This window comes from Condylostylus longicornis, unplaced genomic scaffold (genome assembly GCF_029603195.1).
Source record: "Condylostylus longicornis isolate FDR11 unplaced genomic scaffold, ASM2960319v2 ptg000038l, whole genome shotgun sequence".
NCBI lineage: Eukaryota > Metazoa > Arthropoda > Insecta > Diptera > Dolichopodidae > Condylostylus > Condylostylus longicornis.
The window spans coordinates 8,348,733-8,369,068 of NW_026578007.1; the positions used below are offsets into that span (position 1 = coordinate 8,348,733).

Below are 20,336 nucleotides of genomic sequence, written 5' to 3' on the forward strand. Positions count from 1 at the left end.
TATTTAATTATCTTTAATTATTTTATTTTTTTTTTTCTATATTTGTTCCCATTCTTGTGACCCTGTACATATAAATTTAAATGATATCGCTAAAACATTATAATATCATCATTATATTTCATTTTTAATTGAAAAACTTTAAAACTATTATTTTATTTTCTGTAAATAAATAAAATATATATATTATACATAAATATAAATATAAAAGACAACATCAAAATAATGATAATGATAATACTATAAAAAGACCTTTATCATCAATATTATTATATGATGATGGTAATTCATCAACACGAAATTCATCACCACAACATCATAGCAATAATAATAATAATAATTATCATATTAATAATAACAATAATATTACTAATAATAATTTAGCCGATATCGATTTAAATACATTAACACGAAAGGATAATTTTATAAAGAGAACAAAATCATTTTGGAAAAGTAAAAAATATGATGAAAATCAAATAAATAATTTATCATCATGGCGTCATGAAGATATAATGATGAATCAAAAAGATAATAATTCAAATCAAAATAATAATGATATAATAATGAAAAATAATAATGATAGTGAATACGAAAATGATAATATAATACATAATAATAAAAATTTAAATAATGGTTATAGTAATAGTCCAAAACAACAATATAGGCATTTAAAACAAATATCAGGACAACAAAAGCAACGTAATAAAAATCAACAAGATAATAATAATAATAAAAATAATAATAAAAAACGTAATAATAAAAATGATTCAAAAACTGTATCATCTATGAATTTTGATAATAATAATCATAATCATCATAATCATCATCATTCACATAATAATAATAATAATTTTGATAGTGATGATAGCGATAATAGTACTATTAAAATGTCCGAAATTAATAGTAATCATCATAATAAACATAATTTTGATGATGATTCAAATATTGGTTTAATTAAAAAACCATTTAAACGTCGTGAAATATTAAAACAATATTATAATTCTGATGATGAAGATGATATAGAATTAAATAATAATAATAACAACAATAATCATAATAATCATCATCAGCATCATCACATTAATAATCATACAACAAATCATAATAATATAAATGAAAATAATATAAATAATAATAATAATAATTTAATTAATGATCCTGATGATGATGATGACGATGATGATAATGATGTTGATAATGATAGAGATGATACAGATGATGATCGTACTGATACAGAACATGATAATGATACAACAATATCAGATCCATATGATTGTATTGTTATTGATGATCATTTAGTTAAAACAAAAATGGAATTTAAAACATTTAAAGGTGAAAATTATCAAAATCAAAATCAAAAACAGCAGCAACAACAACAACATCAACAACAACAACACCAAAAAAGAAATAAAAATAAACGTAATGATCATAATGAACATAATAATATTAATAATAATAAAAATAGTAATAATAATAATAATACTAGTAATAATAATCATAATAATAATAAAAATATTAATAATAATTCACCATCTGGTACATTATTACCACGTACAAAATTAAATAAAACATCAAGTAAAGAAAATCATTTAAATAGAACAATGAATCAATCAACAACAACAACAACAACAACATCATCATCATTATTATTACAAGATAATAATAAAATGATGATAAATGATAATAATCATAAAAATAATGGTTTTATTAATAAAAATTATCATCCACAACAACAGCAACAACACTTACAACAACATCATAATCAAGAATATTCAGATGATTCATATTCAAAAAGTTATGGTCCATGGTATGATTTATGGGATGATAAATCACATCATGCAGCAAAAAGTTAAATTATTATATAAAAAAAAAGAAAAAAAAAACAAAACAATTATTATGTAATTTACAATTTTTTATTTTAAATTTATAATTAAAATTATGTACATTAATTAAATAATGTAAAAAAATTTGTTATAAAAATTAAATACAAAAGTATATGAGTGTGAATTATATATTTGTATAAATATGCATATACATACTAACATGTTTATATCCCATATATAAATAATAATATTTTATGTATATTGTTGTAAAATGGTTTGATAAGGTTCCTATTAAAATAAAAGAATCCTTATCCTTATATAAAAGAGGTCAATATACATATTTTTTTTTTTTAATTGTTAAATTGCATAAATTTAGGATGAATATAAACTAGAATTATAAAAATAATGTTTACATTTGCAATTTAAAATTTTGAATTTAAGATTTCGTCTTAAATCTTTTTACAAAAAAAATCATACTACTTCTATTTTTACGTATAAAAACAAAACAAAATTAGAATACATTAATAAAATTTTTCGTTTTAAAATTAGACAAAGATGTTAAATTTAAAATGAATTTTTGAACACATGATTGTAAATTAATGAAATTTTCATAAAATATGGATGAAAACAGACGTAATCTTAAATTTATTATACAAAATAAAGTGTGTATTACTAAATTAAATTTAGGCCGGTTTTTGAACAAGAATAGTAGAATCGAAAATAATTATTTTGTCTCGTTTTATAAAAGTACTCTAGAATATATAAAAAATTCGAATAAACTTTTATTAAATATAAATTCAGAAAATTAATAAATAATGTACATATGTTACAAACCAAAACATCTTAAATGCTAAATCTATAAATGCTAGCTCGATTTTTACTTTAAACAACTTAACACTTAAATATAGGATACAGATAGGTACATACATGATTTATTGAAGTAAATTTCAATTTTTATCAAATTTCGATATAATTATAATTGAACAAGGCATTCTTTTTTTCTTAAATACACTTTTGAATCTTAATTATTTAAATTAATTTAAAAATTTTTCAAATAGTTAACAAACATATATAAATATTTTATTTATAACAATATTTATGCATAATATTCAAACACACCAATTAAAAATGAAAATACAAAATGAAATCTTATAAAAAATATTAAAGATAAAAATAAAAGAAAAAATTATGTTAAACATATTATAATTATATTAAAGTCATTATATTTAATTTTTTATTTTTGAATTGTTTTTTTTATCTTTTTTAATAATATAGAAAATTATTGTGAAAAAAATTGTAATTGTATATAGAATTGAAAGCAAAAAACAAAAAAAAAACGAAAATAATTGTACGTATTGTTGTAAAACTTTAAAATATATATCCGAAATTAATTAAAATTAGAAAATATTATTAAAAAAAAAAAAAATATTTTGAATACTTTAATGTAAAATTTAAAATTAAAAAATTTCTCAAAAATTTAATTCGAATAATCGTAATATTTTAGTTCTGTTCAACCTGTTCAAGATAGAAACATGTGACAGCATAAAATTGAGAGAAATATGTGAGTTGTTCATATATCATATAAAAAATTTAGAGGAGAATTTTATCTTGGACAGACCTAATTACTTATATTTCTAAATAATTATTAAAATAACAGAAAAAAAAATCATTTAAAAATTATTCAACAATAATTGATATTTTATTTAAAAATTCCCAATTTATTGATTTATTCAAATTTATTTAAGCATAGAGATTTTACTAAACAAAAAAAAAAAATTATCGATTTATGTAAGAAAGAATGAAAAATTATTTTATTTTTTATAAATTAATAATAATTTTCTAAAGGAGCAATTTAATTTCCATAAAAATTATTCTTTTATATTTTAATTGTAAAAATTTATTTTGTTAATTGAATTTTAACATTACATAAGTATTTTTATATTTAAAATTATTCTTCTTTTTTTTTTTATATAATATATCAATATATTATTTCTTTCTTTAGGAGTATTTTGAATTGGGTATTTTAACAAAATAATATTGCTGTTATTACTATTGTTTTCAGATACAAAATAAATTTTTATAAAAATTATGCCGTTTCCCATAATAAGTCAAAGATTTGACAATCACATCAATCATGTCATTCGCTGAATTTTGTAAATAACACAATCATCTGCAATCAAGTATTTTTGAATTACATTTTAAAAATAGCATATTTTAATTTAAAAATCACTTGATTTTTGATGTCAAAAAAATGCAAAAAAAAAAACAACTTACTGATTAAGACGGCCTTAGTTTAAAAACAAAATTTTTATATTAAATTTTATTTAATTAGAATATTAAAATACCATAAATACCATATTTTTGAAACTTGAATTTATGGTATTTTAATATTTATTGAAAAATACTTATTTTTTTTTAATTTTTTGAATATTCAAACTGAATAAATCAACTAGTTAGTGCAAAAACAAAAAAAAAAAAATAATTTTAATTATAAATTTAAAATAAATTTGTAAACATATTAAACTACATGATAAATTTCTTTTATTTTTATAAAAATTACATTTATAATAATCTAATATAATACATGAAGAAAAAAAAAATTAATTGTTACTTTAAATAAAAAATTTATTATAAGTGCCAATACTTGATTAATTTTCGAAAATTTTTTTTACAAGATTTTTCGAAAAGTTATAAATTTTAAAAAGATAAAATATTGTAAAAATTTTTTATAAATTATTATACATTTAATTATGTACATTTATAAATTGAAATATTTACAATAAATTAAGTCAATTGTTATTAATATATTGAAAAGAAAAAACAAATAAATTACAAATGTATAATTAAAATATTAATACATAATTTTATATATAAATGTTATATATATAGATGTATGTATTAAATTTTTAAATTAAATACCCAAATAAATTTTTAAATTATCTAACACATAAACGCAATTCGATTTCTTTAAAGAAAAGCATAAACTGTTTAACATAAACATGTAGTCATGTTGCTTTTAATTCCCTTAATAGCTCTTTTAAAAAATGTTTGTGTAAACCTTCCATCTTTTTCGGAAGGGAAGTTCTAAACAAGAAAAGCTTGAGGCAAGTAGATATTTATTGAAAATTCATTCAACACCTCAGCAATTTTTTGATGCTTTCAACGATATTATTATAATATTGTGCTCTTTACTAAATCACCCTCTATATAACTAAATGAAAGTTACCTACAAATAAATAATATGTTAAAAATTTATTAATTTATTTTTAAATTTTTATCAAATTGTCCAATATTTATTACTTTTAATTAATCAAATTAATTATTCATTTAATAATTTAAATTAAATTTTTCATCAAAACCAGAAAAATTTCTCTTAATCCTTTCGCTCATAACAAATAATATTTTCTTAAGACTATAAAATCATTGCATTCAAAGTTTGATAATTCGGTAATCTTGAATTAACTTCATATTTTCGCTCCAGCACCGATGCTATTCGCTAAAATTAAACAATTTTAAATAAAGTTTGTTAGATAATAAGTGTGTTAGATAATTTAAAAAGAAAAAAATTTTATTTTTTTTTTTTTTTTGCAAATACGGTGTGGGGATTGTAATTATATTTATAAATTATACTTCATTATTTAATTTTAAATAGTATATATTTTATTGTTTTTAATATATATATATATATATTTTTTTTTAATTCTACTATATAATCTATTATATAAATTATATTTTATTTTTATTCTATAACATTGTTTTGTTTGTCGCCATTTTATTTTATTATAATTATTGAAATATTATATACATAAATCGATATAGCGTTATTATAAATTTATATTTATATAAATATATAAAAATATAATATATATTTTTTGTTGCAAAAATTACAAAAAAAAAAAGGTTGTTTGTATTGTTTTTTTTTATACCATTTATATTTTATTTTTTGTTATTTTTGTCGCTTTTATAAAGATTGAGAGTAAAAGCTAGAAAATTTTATTCATCTAAAAATATTTTTTTTTAAATATTATAATTCTGTATCAAATCATTAACGTATGTATATATGCAAATATGTTTAAATTAAAAATAAATATTTATATTATTTAAATTTTTCACTATTAAAATTAAATACCTACATTATTTTTATGCATTTATAAAAAGCATTCATTCGATTCTATTTCAACTCGGCGAATTTTATTATAAAATAATTTTGTAATATAAAAATCAAATAACTATGTAACTAAATTTTTCGCTTTTAAAAAATAAATCGAATTTATCGATCATATTCCGAGTTTTCAAAATTTACTATTAATATTAGTTTTATTAGTATAATTTAAAGATTTCTATTAATATACATAATATAGAACATTAATTTTATTTTATTTTAATTGAAGCTGTCAATGCTTTTCATTCATATGTTTCAATATTTTTTATACGAAACATTTTTAAAATTCGCAATGTAAGAGGACAACTTACAATTATTCTGCTTTTGAAATAAACATATAAAGAAGCTTTATAAATGCATATATACATATATATTTACACATATAAAACTTTGTTTCACAAAGATGACCAACGAAAATTTAAAATATAATTAAAATATTATTTAAAATTTATTCATCACATTAAAAATTTCAGTATTAAAATTTATTAACAAAAAAAAACTTTTCTTTATTCATAGACCATCACAATTTGCAACAGTCAAATTACGTCATACCAAAACTAATGATCGTTCTGCACCAATTTTACAATGAAAATTAAATATATAAATTTTTAAATATTTATTAAAAAGAAAAAAATGAAAATCATCTAATTAGTTGATTTACATTCCTTTATAAGATTTATGTTATTTTCATTTACCCTGATTTATGCAAAAAAAAAAAAAAGATTTTTAAATAAATTTAAATAAAAATTCACTTTGAAAATAAAACTTTGTTTATTCAATTAATGAGATTTCGATATAGCACATAATTGAACATTATTTATTATCCCCGTAAAATTCATATATTATATCTTTAAAAATCAAATACTTTTTTTTACATTTTTATTAAAAATAAATTTATTACCAAATAAGTCTTTGGACATCATTAAAATCATTCCAATAAATTTCTTTTGTGAAAAATATATAAAAAGTAAATATATTTAATATTAAATAATGGAAAGACTCTAAAATTAATACAAAATTATTATTAATATTAACATTTAATCTAAATATTAAAAATGGTATTAAAAAATATCGTACTTCTAGTAAATTTTGTAAAATTAAAACGAGAATTGTTACAAAACTAAACATTATAATAAAGTTAAGACCTCTGTGCTTAATTGATTCGTAAACCAATACTAATCCTACAATATAAATTGGAATCATCAAATATCTAAAAAAATCATATTTTGAATAGAATCTATTCCAAATATAGAACGTATAATGTCGATTATCTGCTAATAAATAAGAATGTTCCAACGTATTATATTTAATAATTACAAAAAATAAACAAGATAACATTATAAAAAAAAATTTGTTTTTATAAATTAACTTCAAGGATGATAGAAGTTTAGGCAATAGAACTGAAAATCCAAATATCGTGCTAAACAAACTGAAATAAAATATCTAAGAAAAGAAAAAGGTAAATTAAATTAAAATTTCCTTTTTATGATGAATATACAGTGAGTAATACCTGGGGTAAATGTATAGTGGCAACATGAGCTGTTTTATCTCCAACAACGATAGATCCATTGAATATTACAAATATTACAAATAATAATAAAACAAGAATGTAAGACCAAAAAGTTTTAATTACAGAATAAACAAAAGCTACAAGTTCATTCAAGTTCATCAAATGCCATTTCATTGCTTCATAAAATATCTAAAAAGAAATTAAAATATGTTAAAATTAATCCAAAGCAAAAAACTTTAAAATTATTAAATTATTTATTAAACATACTTCATCTCTACAATGTTTATGTTTCGCTCGCATTTTATAGCTTTTCATAAGACAATTTATGCAGGATATCCCCAAAAACATAACGATCCATACGACATTAGTTTGCCTTATTAGGATACCCCAAAAACCTAAACGAATATAACACATGCATATAAAATTTTTAAACCAAAAGATACAAAAAGTTAAACCAAGATAATGAACCTGTACGCAGTACATACTATAAAGGAGAAGCATAGAAAATTTTTACTTCCTTAAATTAGAAAACAAAAACTAAATAAATGCAATACACCATTAGATGGGCAAATATTTTGATCACTTAGAACCTCCCTTATGTAGACTCAACTCTGTTAAGCCAGTTTGTAATAAATTTACAAACAATACACATATTTCTAAAAATTTAACCGGAGTATATTTATACTTATCATATTTACCAAAAAAAGCGGCTGATTTATGCATTTTATTAAGCCAAAAATAATAAAGCCCCAAAACTGTTGTTATAGAAACTACATCTGAAATAATAAAAATCGTTCATTTCAATTCCTTTAAAAAAATCGTGTCGAACCTGTGTAATATAGATGAGAAAAAAAATATAGCGGAGGTAGAATCGATATATTGATAGCAGCAAAAACATCTTTTTTGTTTCTCCCGTTGAGAATATATAATATTTGTCTTATTAAATATAAATTCAAAGATGCGAAGAGTAAAACAACTATCCGCAAATTAAAAGTCGTACAAAATTTTAATGGTAGCAATATTGTGGTAAGCAAGTAAAGCCCTGGTAAGGTTGTAATTTTTGGATCCCACTGAAATCATGGAAGTATGATTAATATATGTATGTGTACGGTTTTGGTATTAATGCCAAAATTGGTGGAAAAATTTAATTATATGCTAGGTAGGTACTTACTACATCGTAATTCCCTGCACAGTAATGTTTTGCTTGGCGCAAATGAAATTCTTCATCAATAACTTGTGTAGAAGTTTTATAAACTTTTAAAAATACAGGCAATGAACCAAAAAAATATAATATTGGTAAGAATAAATCAAAGTTTTTCCAATTTATCATATCTTAAATTTTCTTTTCACCGGCTTTTGTTATTGTTTATCCCGCAATTAAAAATTATTTGACAAAAGGACAACGTGTCAAAATTTGTTTGTAACATTTTCTGTCATACCAAGTTGTCAACCATAAATATTTGTTTCCGAATCCAAAAGTTAACTTAGTATTTGACATATTAAAACGTCAACCTGCGGTTTACGTTGACCGTCTTTAAAGATGCCTATTTTGGTTATACTTTTTTTATATTTATTTACTTTTTTTAAACTGATATTTAGGACTTTTAATAAATTAAATATTTATAAGCAAGGCTGTATGTGCATAACCAATTCAATGTATTTTATAAAATTTACGAAAATTTGAACGGGAAACATATGATTCATATTTGAATTTTATAACAAAGTAAACCTATAAATTATTCAATTTATATGAATAAAATTTTTCGGAAAACAAAATTTTTTGCAAAAAGTAATATAAAAATAATTTCTTTCAGCAATGTCATTTCAAATTACATGAGTAGTTATTTAAAAAAAATATTTTCAAGGAAATTTGGTCTTGCCGAGATCTAAATTGTATGTTCATTTGTTTTTATATAGCATGTCTAGCCAATTGCACACAGTTTATTTTTGAGTAATTAATTGCTAAAAAAGACGCTGTAGTATTCTTAAGAAATTATCATTAAAAACGACGTCAAATATTGTGACTATTTGAAATAATACATCTATTCATATTCGTGGTACTATAGTATACTTTAAAACAAAAAAAAACGCAGAACATAAACTTAACTCTTTTTTAAAAAGGAAAAATGCGAAAATATTGTTAAAGTATATAATATATACCTGCACGATATAAAAAAGTAAATTATGCCGGGTGTGCTTAACAAAATATAGATCTGTAGCAACACTGAATAAAATGACACATTATTTCAATACGGCAATACTGTGGTCTGTCTAATGCGGTACATCAATCAATTAAACTCGATGTTACTCATCGTTATTTTTGAAAAACTAAAACAAAAAAAAAAAAACAAAAATATGAATATTTTTGCATTCATACAGTCTACTGAATTTAAAACTTTTAAAATAATTTTAAATAAACATTAAAATATTTATAGTATTTTTTTTAAATTTAGAGTGCTCGGAAATAAACTAACGGTGAAAAATTGAGTACAAAAATTGTTTGCTAAGAAAGTGCCTACAATGGGTCGTAAATTATGAAAATAACAATTAACCAGGCATTATTCAGAAATCCGAGATAAATTTTCAATAAATTTTTACATTCGAAGATTAGCATCTAATTTTTGTTAACATAGTTGGAATATTAATCTCTAAATACTATTACAATTTTTACATACATACATAGCTACATTAATACTTAATAGTCGTTTTGACCAGCAAATTGTTATAGATATAGACTATCTTATGTAAATTGAATCCAAATTGAAAAGTATACTATTGGTAACATTGTGCAAGTAAATAACTCTGTAAAGAGAGTACAAGATAAGACAACAAACAACAGTAAATACATTTCAAAATTAATATGCTACCTACCTATAAAGTTAGAAGAAAATTTTCAAATAAGAATTAAAATCACATGTAATATTTGAACATTCAAGGAGACTTTTCAAAATATTAAGAAGTATACCAAAAAAATTAGGAAAAATTGATTTTGGAACATTTGGGATTGTCACGGAACATTTGCAAATACGATATACATATATTGGTAAATATTTGCCCACCCAGGTTTTCAAAGTTTAAAAATTAAGATTCTAATATACAGTTAAAAATCATGCACCTATCGTGTACCCACTTGTATTTATGTATATAAAATCTACATTATATGGAAATTAATGAATAATATTAAATTAATATTTATAATTTCGAGTCAACGTACCTATTCGTAATTTCGGTGGCTATGTAATTATCTTTTAAGAAGTTTTTAATTATTTGTGCTAATTTAAATGTCTGTTTCAATTAATGTACGAATTGATTATAGGACATACAGGTGTCTGTTCACATATGTACATATGTACACATGGATGTAAGGTTATTACAAAACAACATTCTTGCAATTGATACTAAGTTTTTATAGATATCTATGTACTATCTATTAAATTTGTTTAACATGAAGGTTTTCGTTTATTCAGTACTAGAATAGTTCTAGCTTGTAGTACGTTCGAAGATTCACGTTACACACACCAAAAATATAGATCGTTCGGAAACTACTGGCTGCAATTAAGTGGGTTCGGAAATTCATTCTGCAATAAAGAAATGTTAGAAATTTTGTCGCTGCCTCATGAATTTTTTTTTTTTAATTTAAATTATAAAAAATTTTTAATTTCAAAATGGCAGCTTCAGATATTGAAGGGTTATCAAAGTAAGTTTTCTTTATATCTTCAAATGTTGTTAAAATCTCTATTTTGCAGTTAATTGGAAGGCGAAAATATTGGGATACAATTTTATCAATAATGGCATTTATGTTATTTTCGAACGACAGATTATTTAGAACTTTCAGAATTTGTAGACTGTATAAACAAAAAAATCTTAGCTGAAATTTTTCCATACTGTTTAACTTACGAAATTTTAGTTCTAATGTAGAACTTTCAACGCAGCGTGCATAAACGAAAATCCCCTATTAATGAGCTTAATATACTTACTATTTTAATATAAAATTATCTTGTAAGTAGGCATACCTACATACGTACATATGCAAATAAAAACTATACTAAAGTTACATTGTATGAATTATAAATAAATTTCTGAAAATACTTAAAATAACAATTTACATATATTATGTAATATTTCATAAAGCTACACATTAAAATTTGAAGTTAGAAATTGTGATAATAAATAGTTATACATATGTATGTATGTAGAACTACGAAAAATGTTTCAAAATTTCTGGTTAATTTTATATTTTTTTCACACAACAAGAAGTTGTTATTGTATGCATATATGCGCTATTTTAAAATCAGACTTCCATTGTGTAAAAACAGTTTGTTAATTGGTTTTAAATGTATTTATTTAATGTTTAATTAGATAATTGATTAAAAAACTCTCATTACAATGCTGAAAGGCGGGATTTTCGATAATTCAGTTTGTCTACAATTTACAAACCAGAGTTTATTATATATGTATGTATGTATGTACACATACATATATGTTATAAAATTTAACATCATACGATAAATTTACAGTTTTAAATTTCATGAACATAAATATGTATATTTGAAATCAACACATACAAGGTATATTTATACCTTCAAAATATTGTTAAAAATTTATATGTATGTACCTTCAAATTACTTCATGAATTTATTTTCAATGTAGCACAATTTAAATATTCTCGAAATGGAAAAACATTAAACGGATTACTCAAATTCATTCAGTTAGCTTCTCATGCAGCCGTAAAAAAATATTGAAAATTTGGAACACTTTCACATAAAATTCATTAATGTTACTTTTATAAGTTTATATGTAAATTACAAAAATATTTTAATGTATGTAATGCAGGTACCTACCAAAATACTTTTAGATAACGCATTTTTTTTAAATTGAAAAAAGTAACATTTTAATTGTTGCATTTTATTTATAAAAATGATTAGATATGTACATATTTGCAAGCTTACATCCATAGATACCCACAACCTATGTATGTATGTCCATATTATTAGCATTTATGTATGTATGTATGTATATAGGTACGTACATATTATGTACTTTTATTTTTGAAAAATATTAAGTTATATAATCAAAATATAGGTATAATACATACATATATGTACATTTGCAAGTAGCGTGATTATAGCATAATTTAAATATTAAAAAACACAAAATAATAGTATTGAAAAAAATTCACATCATAAGTACATCGGCATCTTTGTACTCGTCCATATTTAGTGGAAGTTACTTCCACTAGATAGTTGGTGCTACTAGAGCAGCAACACAAGCCGCTTCACACACTGCAAATGCGGAGTTACACGCAGCTAATGCAGGAACCGCAGCTATCTGGGCACCTAAAAATGAACAATATATAATTTTAATTTTAATAATAATGACATAAATATTTACCTAACCTAAAATAAAATGTTACAAACTGGCAATACATACATACATACATATGTACAAGTTTGTGGAATATTGAACTAATGGACTAGTTTGTGGAATTGCTTATCCCTGCAGTATTTTTAAATTTAACTAAATGCAATTAATAACTGACTTAAATTAGGATAAAAAAAAAAAACCCAAATTTTTGAATTTGTAGGTTAGGTGAAACATATATACATATGTACAATGTAAGTACGTACATACATGTAGACAATTATTTAGGTAGGTAGCTAATATGTAAATTAGTAAAATAAGTTAATTTGGTGATTTTTCTTTGTTATTGAACCAATGTATTTTAGTTTTGAACAAAATTTCAACATGATTTAATATCCGTTACGCAAAAAAAAACGCAACTGTAATATAATCATTCGATAGACATTGATACATGTAGTATGAATGTATATTATTTATATGTACATACATATGTATATACACAAATATATTTGATTACATGTTACAATATTTTATTGGTTATTTTATATTAACTGCATTTAAATTTTAATAAGTAAATAATAATTAAATGCACACATCACGCACTCATACAATTGATACATACATACATGTGGATGTATGTATATTATGTACAATATTGCATTCTGCACTAAATTCGCATTACACATTATATACATATGTACATATGTATGCATGTAAGTATAATTAATATTAATTATATTTATGCATGTATCAATTTCGTTAACTATATTTGGGAATATTGAAATTTTACCTGGTACGGTCCCAAATGTGAAACCTGCAGCGGCGAAACATGCAGTAACCACTGCTCCACAACCAGCATAACAAATTCCAGCTGCCAATGGTCCGGCAGCTGCTAAATTAATGCTTAATAGCAAAAAGCACAAAGAAAATATTTTTAAATTCATTTTTTTTCCACTAATTTGAAGACTTTGTCGATCCAAACTATCCTCAATTTCTAAACAGACGCTCTATTTATACTTTTTTTTTCCTTAAAAATTTTTAATACAAACGTACGGGCAACCCGAATACATTCAACATATTAAAAGATATATTAATTACAGTTAAATACGCTTATATGAAACTCTCATAAAAAAAACTCAAGCTTTAAGTAAACTTTTACTCGTACATTTATCATTTTATATTCATATTATAAAAGAGTAACTCTTGAACTCAGCAGCAGTAAATGACGAAAATATTGACGTATGTAGCATAAAAATTAACCTTCGTATAAGTATGGATAAGAAGCGAATTAAAATAAAATAAAAATTTACAGCCTAATCGTGTATATCGCTTCTTTCTCATTTTTTATTCACTTTCAAACCAGAATTCTGTTTTCTAATGGATATTCAATTTTTCCAATAACATTACTAATTTTTTTCAATTTGATTTTTACATTTTTCTCAAATTATCAACTGAACGTCTCACCTTAAAAAAAGTGAATATATTTTGTGTACAAAATCTATTCTATAATAGAAAAAAAAGGAGATAGGTACGCAATACGGAATAATTCTTCTAAATTTACGTTATATGTAGAAATATAATGATAGTTAATTCTTCTAACTTGGCGAATAAAAAAGCAAGATACACGGTCCGGCTCTTGAATTCTATTATTTAAATTAATAAGTATTTTCGAAATATATCGGAAATAATTTTAAGTACTTTATGCGATAAAAAATAAATATTTATTTAAAAACAAATGGCTATGTATGTAGCTAATTTGTATTTTTATATAATCTTTTTACCTCCTTTTAAAAAAACTTCCGGTTATAAGAAACACAATGAGTGGCAAAGTTGTTATGTCTCTTTTGAACGGGCTCTACTGTAACTGCAAATTCTATTTAATATAAAATACTTGTGTATGTGTGCATTTATAGATACTGTAAATTAATATCCAATATATTGAGCGAAATTTAATAAGGGAAATTCCCTTTTTTTTGTGCTAAACAAAAATGAAGATAAAACGTCATTACAATACAATACATATTAATATGTTATATATAATGAAAGAGCGTTGAATCATAACATAATTGAATTTGACGTCTTTTATGTATGTACATATGTAAATGTGCATAACATGTAACAGCTTAAAAAAAATAATGACAAATATTAAAATGAGAATTATTATACATACGTTATATAAATACATAGGTCTGTTTGACATCAGATTTTATTTGGTTGATTAGTAATAGAAATTTTTCTCTTCACATCAGATTTTTGAAAAGTAAAATATGACAGAAAGTGTTTTTCGTAATTTTTCTAGCAAATTGTTAGATTTTGACGTAAAGTCTTAGATCGGTTAAATAATTTCAGTTTAACATATTGTAAATAGTCATCAGACTGTGTCGTGAAACTACAGGCAACTTAGAATATTTCTGCAAACATAAAATTTCTTTAAATTTTGTTTTATTGCAAAATTTTATTCGGTTCATTATTAGTTTTGGTTCATAATTCTGTGCCAATATTGATTTTAAGGGAAGAGTAGCAGAGAAGAGTATATTAACTTTGGTATAGAGTTTGTAACTACTTAAAGGAGTCGTCTGCGGTATGGATATGTATATATGTATGTATATCCTTGCTCGGCGTAAAATTCTGCGTTGCTATAGACATGTCCGTCCGATCGCATGATAACTCAAAAACGAATAAAGCAATTACGATCAAACTTTTACAAGTTGCTTCTTTTGTGCCAAGGACGGACCCTGTTGTTATGGGCCGAACGAGTTCTGGTGCCATGCAACTTAAATAGAATAATTCAAATATTTGAAGAACTAATAAAGATATATTTATAAAATTTTGTATACTTATGCCCCACTACATTCTACTTATTATGTTATAAAAATTTTATTGGAATGACTGCAGCAGTTCGGGTGACTGCCATACAACTCGAAAAGCAAATTTTACATTTTCGGAAGGTCAGACATATTCTTGAAGTTTTGGTGAAACTGCTTAACAGGTTCGTGTAGCTCTTACACAACTCAAACTTACTTTAAATACTTGGAAAAATAAGTTAGATTCATTAAATTTGGCAGTCTTACGTCCAATTATAGGTAAGACATATCCGTGAAGTTTCTATAGAATGGTTTCTAGTTTCGAGTAATTGCTATACAACAATGAAAGGTGCAGGGTGTAGTTCAATCGGTTTATACATACTGAAACTAACTATGTCGTCTTATTTTGTACAAAGTAACTCATAACTAATATTAATTTATTCAGCAATGTGAGTTTTATTATTTATAGTAAATTCTTTAAGAAATCACATGCAACTTCTATTACTTATCACTGTAAAAAATAAGGTTAGAAAATACATACATACATACATATATATGTATATGTTCCGTAGCTGTTGAACTATGCGGTAAACACAATTCACAATGGAAACTGACAAATTTTTAAAAAAATATGTACAGCTAATGCATTTTCTATTACAATTAGCTTACACCAAAGTATTTCTGTTACGTTCTTATCTAAATGTTCTAGATTTGAATACAGGAAGACGCAGTACTCATTTAATAGAGCATCTTTCTTACTTTTTTCTAGTAAATTCGGAAATCTGTTTAGAAAAGCCAACAAGTAACATTTTTTAAGGATAAAGCAATTTCGCGATTTAATATTAGCAGCATTTTAACAGTTTTGTAATATTTATTTAGTGTTTGAGAAATAAATGTATCCATATTTCAGCAAAATTTTGAAATGTAGCAAATTCCGCCGTTTTAGCAGATTTGAGTATCTTTGCATCTAAGCTAAATTCAAAGCAAAAATTGTATCTAATTGTAAACGCTGTTTATACTCATAAGAATACGTACATTATATCACATAAATTGCGGTATGCATACATTGTGGTGATTAAAAAATCATAAAACAATATTTTGACAAGACTATCTTAATGTTAAATTGGTGTTTAGTTCCTTATCTCTTTACGAATACAATTTATTAATTACTTTGAAAATTTAAAACAAACGATTTTATCAAGTATTTCTATTATACTTTATATATTTGCTTACATACATACATACTTAGATTTATTAGAAAAGGCATGAGTTTACATGATATTAAGAATTCGAGATCCGTCAATTCGAGTATGCTATTAGATTTTAAGGTTTAATTGTGAAAGTCGATTAGAAATCGATTTAAAATATTTTAGCAATAGAAAACAGTTGAAAAAATTGTTTGATTTGGTCATAGTATTTGATGCAATGGCCAAAGAGGTGTGCAAGTGCCATAAAGTTAAACCTTTGTCTCTACTTTTTCTTGTGGATAGAAGTATTCAATCAATTTAGGATGGCATTATAACAATTTAATCCATTTAGAAAATAGTTGAGAGAAACACACTACAAAGTAATTTTCTATCCTAGTCTGGTAAATTCATTTGTTTGAAGGTGTCGTTTTTCATAATAGCATGAATGTTTTTTGGAACAGATCATTAAAAACCAGTCGATATAATTGTAATCGACTTCTAAATTATACAAGTAAATGTAAAAACAACACAACGGTGGACAAATTTCGTTGTTAGGGCTCTGCCAGATATGCACGTTTTTTTTTTGTAATTACAGTTTGATTGCAAATCAATTGCGCGTAGACTTAAGCTACCAAACTCATTGAAATTACTAAATTACGAACTGTTTAAAATTTAAATGCATGTGATCATAAAGGTGCATAAAAACCCATCGAATACAAGTAAAAAAAAAATAGTTGCCAAAATAAAAATTACATGTTTGTCAGAACCCAGAATAACAGCGGAACGGCAAAATCAGCTGCTCACTATTTTTCATATAATCTCACAGGCACATGGAAAAAATGATATCAAAAACACACAAAGGAGTTTTCGGCTATTTTACCGCTGTTGATAATTCCTGATTCTGGGCACTCATTCAAAAACGTACACGAATGCAATTATACAAGTATAGGGGAAATTGCGTTACAAACGAGATGTAGCTCGTATTTCAAAATGCAGAATACACGAGTACATATATATAAAGATTGCGGTGGCCATTTCCGATTCAGTTTTGCTGGCTATTAAGAAAAAAATCACTCAAAATTTATTATGTAGTTTTATAGTCATTGTAATTTAAATGTAATTTTTATAGAACAATTCAATTACATGGAATATGTACGACTTAATCTCAAATAAAGTAGCTTAAATCGTCGCTCGTTTAAAAAAAAATTAATTTTGAGACGGATTACTTTGTGAAATGGCTTTGGAATCGCAAAAAATACTTTGTTTATGATTTATTTTACAAACCCAAATGAACATTTTTTTAATAGACATGAGATTAGAAGATGACGAATCGCCAGAGGGAAACAAAATCACTATATTAATATAAAGAAGCAAAAATATAAAATAAATCAAACAGTATACTTTAATAACACCTTAAATTAATAATGATTTATTGCCAAACATTTTCAAATTTGTTTTTTATTCATGCATTACACTTTTCACATATTTTAAAACTAAATTCCTTTTATTTTATTACAATTATTTTTTTCTTTTCTTTGCAGTACTAAAAATTGTAAAACCCTAAGGGTTAATTTAAATTAGTTATTATTTAAAACTATTATCTAAAAATCCTTCTAGTTTTATGGTTTACAGCACCAATTGACATAAACAATACATCATACCAGCACTTAATAAGGCTGTTACAGGAATTGTTACAACCCAGGCATACGCAATATTTCGGAACAAATGCCAGTCAACACTAGATTTTTCTTCTTCTGAACTACTATTTATGTTCTTATTCAATTTTGAACTAAAATGACCAACAAATACAACAGAACCTACTTTACAATGTGTTGTTGAAATAGGTAAACCAATTTTACTGGCCAGCAGTACTGTAATGGCAGCACCAATTTCAATGGTAAAACCGCTAAAAAAAAAAACAAAAAAACAAAACAAAAATTAAAACAAAAATTATGGCATTTATATGGAATTTTGGTGGTTGAAATTATGAACGAACTTAAATTAATTTCTTCGGGAATTATATAACTTACGTGGACGGTGTAATTTTGGTCAAATCATTTCCAATGGTTTCTATAACACGTCGTCCCCATAACCATAGACCAATTGAAATTCCTATGCCTCCATAAATTAATATATAAATTGGCGTTTCAGCTTTTTGTAATACAGATCCTTCAGTATAAATCATAAATAAAGCAATCAATGGCCCGATAGCATTGCTAAAAATATATCGGTATTTATATAATGTTAGTATACATATGATATTCAACAATAACAAGAGTATTAAAAGATTTATAACAATACGACTTTAAATATAAATATCTAGCTATAAATATCTAATTGATTAATTAATTCAAAATTTACCTAACATCATTTCCACCATGTGCAAAACTACCAAATGTTGCTGTTAAAATTTGCAAAAAGCTAAACAATATTGAAACACTTGATTCATTTTCACCATTAATATTTGATTTTATACCGCCTTCAACATCTTTTCCTTCAATTAATGGAACTCTACTTGAATTTTGTGACATATTCACATTTACAATTAAATCCATATTTGTACCACTTTCAATACATTTTAAACCATGATTATCATAAACAAAAAGTTGATCATCTTTCTTTAATGTATTATTATCAACATCTTTTTCAACTGGAAGAGATTCATTGCTAAATAAAATAAGAAAATAGAAATGTAAAATGATATAATATTAATAATTATTTTATACTTTTATTGTTAAACATAAAATAATTAGAGATTTTCGATAATTTTGCTCTAATTTAGATTTTAACATAAAGTACTTTCAGTGAAGCTACCATATTTGATAATCTTTCCTACAATTTCCAAAATTGCTATTGTCCTTAATATTTGAAAATATTTTTCATTATGAATTAGAAAAAGGATATAGAAAATATTATGTTACAAAATCTCTAAAAGTACTCGTAAACTACTGAGTTTTTGCAAATTTGTAGTCATTTTTCAATAACTAAGTTAGAGCTTTTTAAGTAGTTATACTATCGAAAATCTTCACATATCATATATGTAAGGTATGTGAATATAAATCTTACTTATTGGTATTGATAGGAGATTTTTGATTTTTATTATCGAAAAATTCTTGTAAATTTTTGCCATTTTGTTGTTGTTCATCAATATAATTTAAACTTGTTATCGTTAAATCTGTATTATCCAAACTATTTTTACCAAGAAGATGTTCAGCTTTACGAATAATATCAGGATCAACTTTATAATTGTTTCCTATATTTAAAATAAAAAAAATAAAGAGATGAAAATAATTTTTATAATATAATTGAAAATTTTAAAGAATTTGTTATGTTAAAAGCTTAGTACAAAACTTATTATTAATATAGTTACATTTCAATTTATTATTTATTATATGATGAAATTAATTAGAACGAAAATATTATGGCTTTAATATTAATAAGTGTAATTTGGTTTTTAATTTACGAATGAATAAGTTTACCAAATACAATTTT

The 20,336-nt window shown here is 23.3% G+C and overlaps 3 protein-coding genes across 3 annotated transcripts in view; 1 reads left to right on the forward strand and 2 right to left on the reverse strand.

Annotated features, from left to right (window-relative positions):
- LOC129609264 (GATA zinc finger domain-containing protein 14) overlaps positions 1 to 4,441 on the forward strand; it is a 75,001-nt gene extending 70,560 nt beyond the window's left edge. Inside the window, exon 13 of the mRNA XM_055521199.1 lies at positions 209 to 4,441. Within this exon, the coding sequence (XP_055377174.1) occupies positions 209 to 1,850 (1,642 nt within the window). The 3' untranslated portion in view covers positions 1,851 to 4,441. The remainder of the gene's footprint in view (positions 1 to 208) is intronic.
- A 2,438-nt stretch (positions 4,442 to 6,879) lies between these two features.
- On the reverse strand, positions 6,880 to 8,869 carry LOC129609189 (putative Dol-P-Glc:Glc(2)Man(9)GlcNAc(2)-PP-Dol alpha-1,2-glucosyltransferase). Its single transcript, XM_055521108.1, has 6 exons — positions 8,664 to 8,869; positions 8,322 to 8,562; positions 8,191 to 8,268; positions 7,760 to 7,887; positions 7,493 to 7,681; positions 6,880 to 7,425 (listed from the first exon to the last, which is right to left on the reverse strand). Exons 1-6 carry the CDS (start codon positions 8,820 to 8,822, stop codon positions 6,880 to 6,882), a joined length of 1,341 nt encoding a protein of 446 aa, XP_055377083.1. The 5' UTR covers positions 8,823 to 8,869.
- A 9,376-nt stretch (positions 8,870 to 18,245) lies between these two features.
- The window catches only part of LOC129609328 (sodium-dependent phosphate transporter 1), a 97,688-nt gene continuing 95,597 nt past the window's right edge, over positions 18,246 to 20,336 (reverse strand). The window contains exons 7-10 of the mRNA XM_055521295.1: positions 19,911 to 20,097; positions 19,206 to 19,511; positions 18,875 to 19,060; positions 18,246 to 18,750 (exon numbers count right to left, since the gene is read on the reverse strand). Of these exons, the coding sequence (XP_055377270.1) occupies positions 18,471 to 18,750; positions 18,875 to 19,060; positions 19,206 to 19,511; positions 19,911 to 20,097 (959 nt within the window). The 3' untranslated portion in view covers positions 18,246 to 18,470. The remainder of the gene's footprint in view (positions 18,751 to 18,874; positions 19,061 to 19,205; positions 19,512 to 19,910; positions 20,098 to 20,336) is intronic.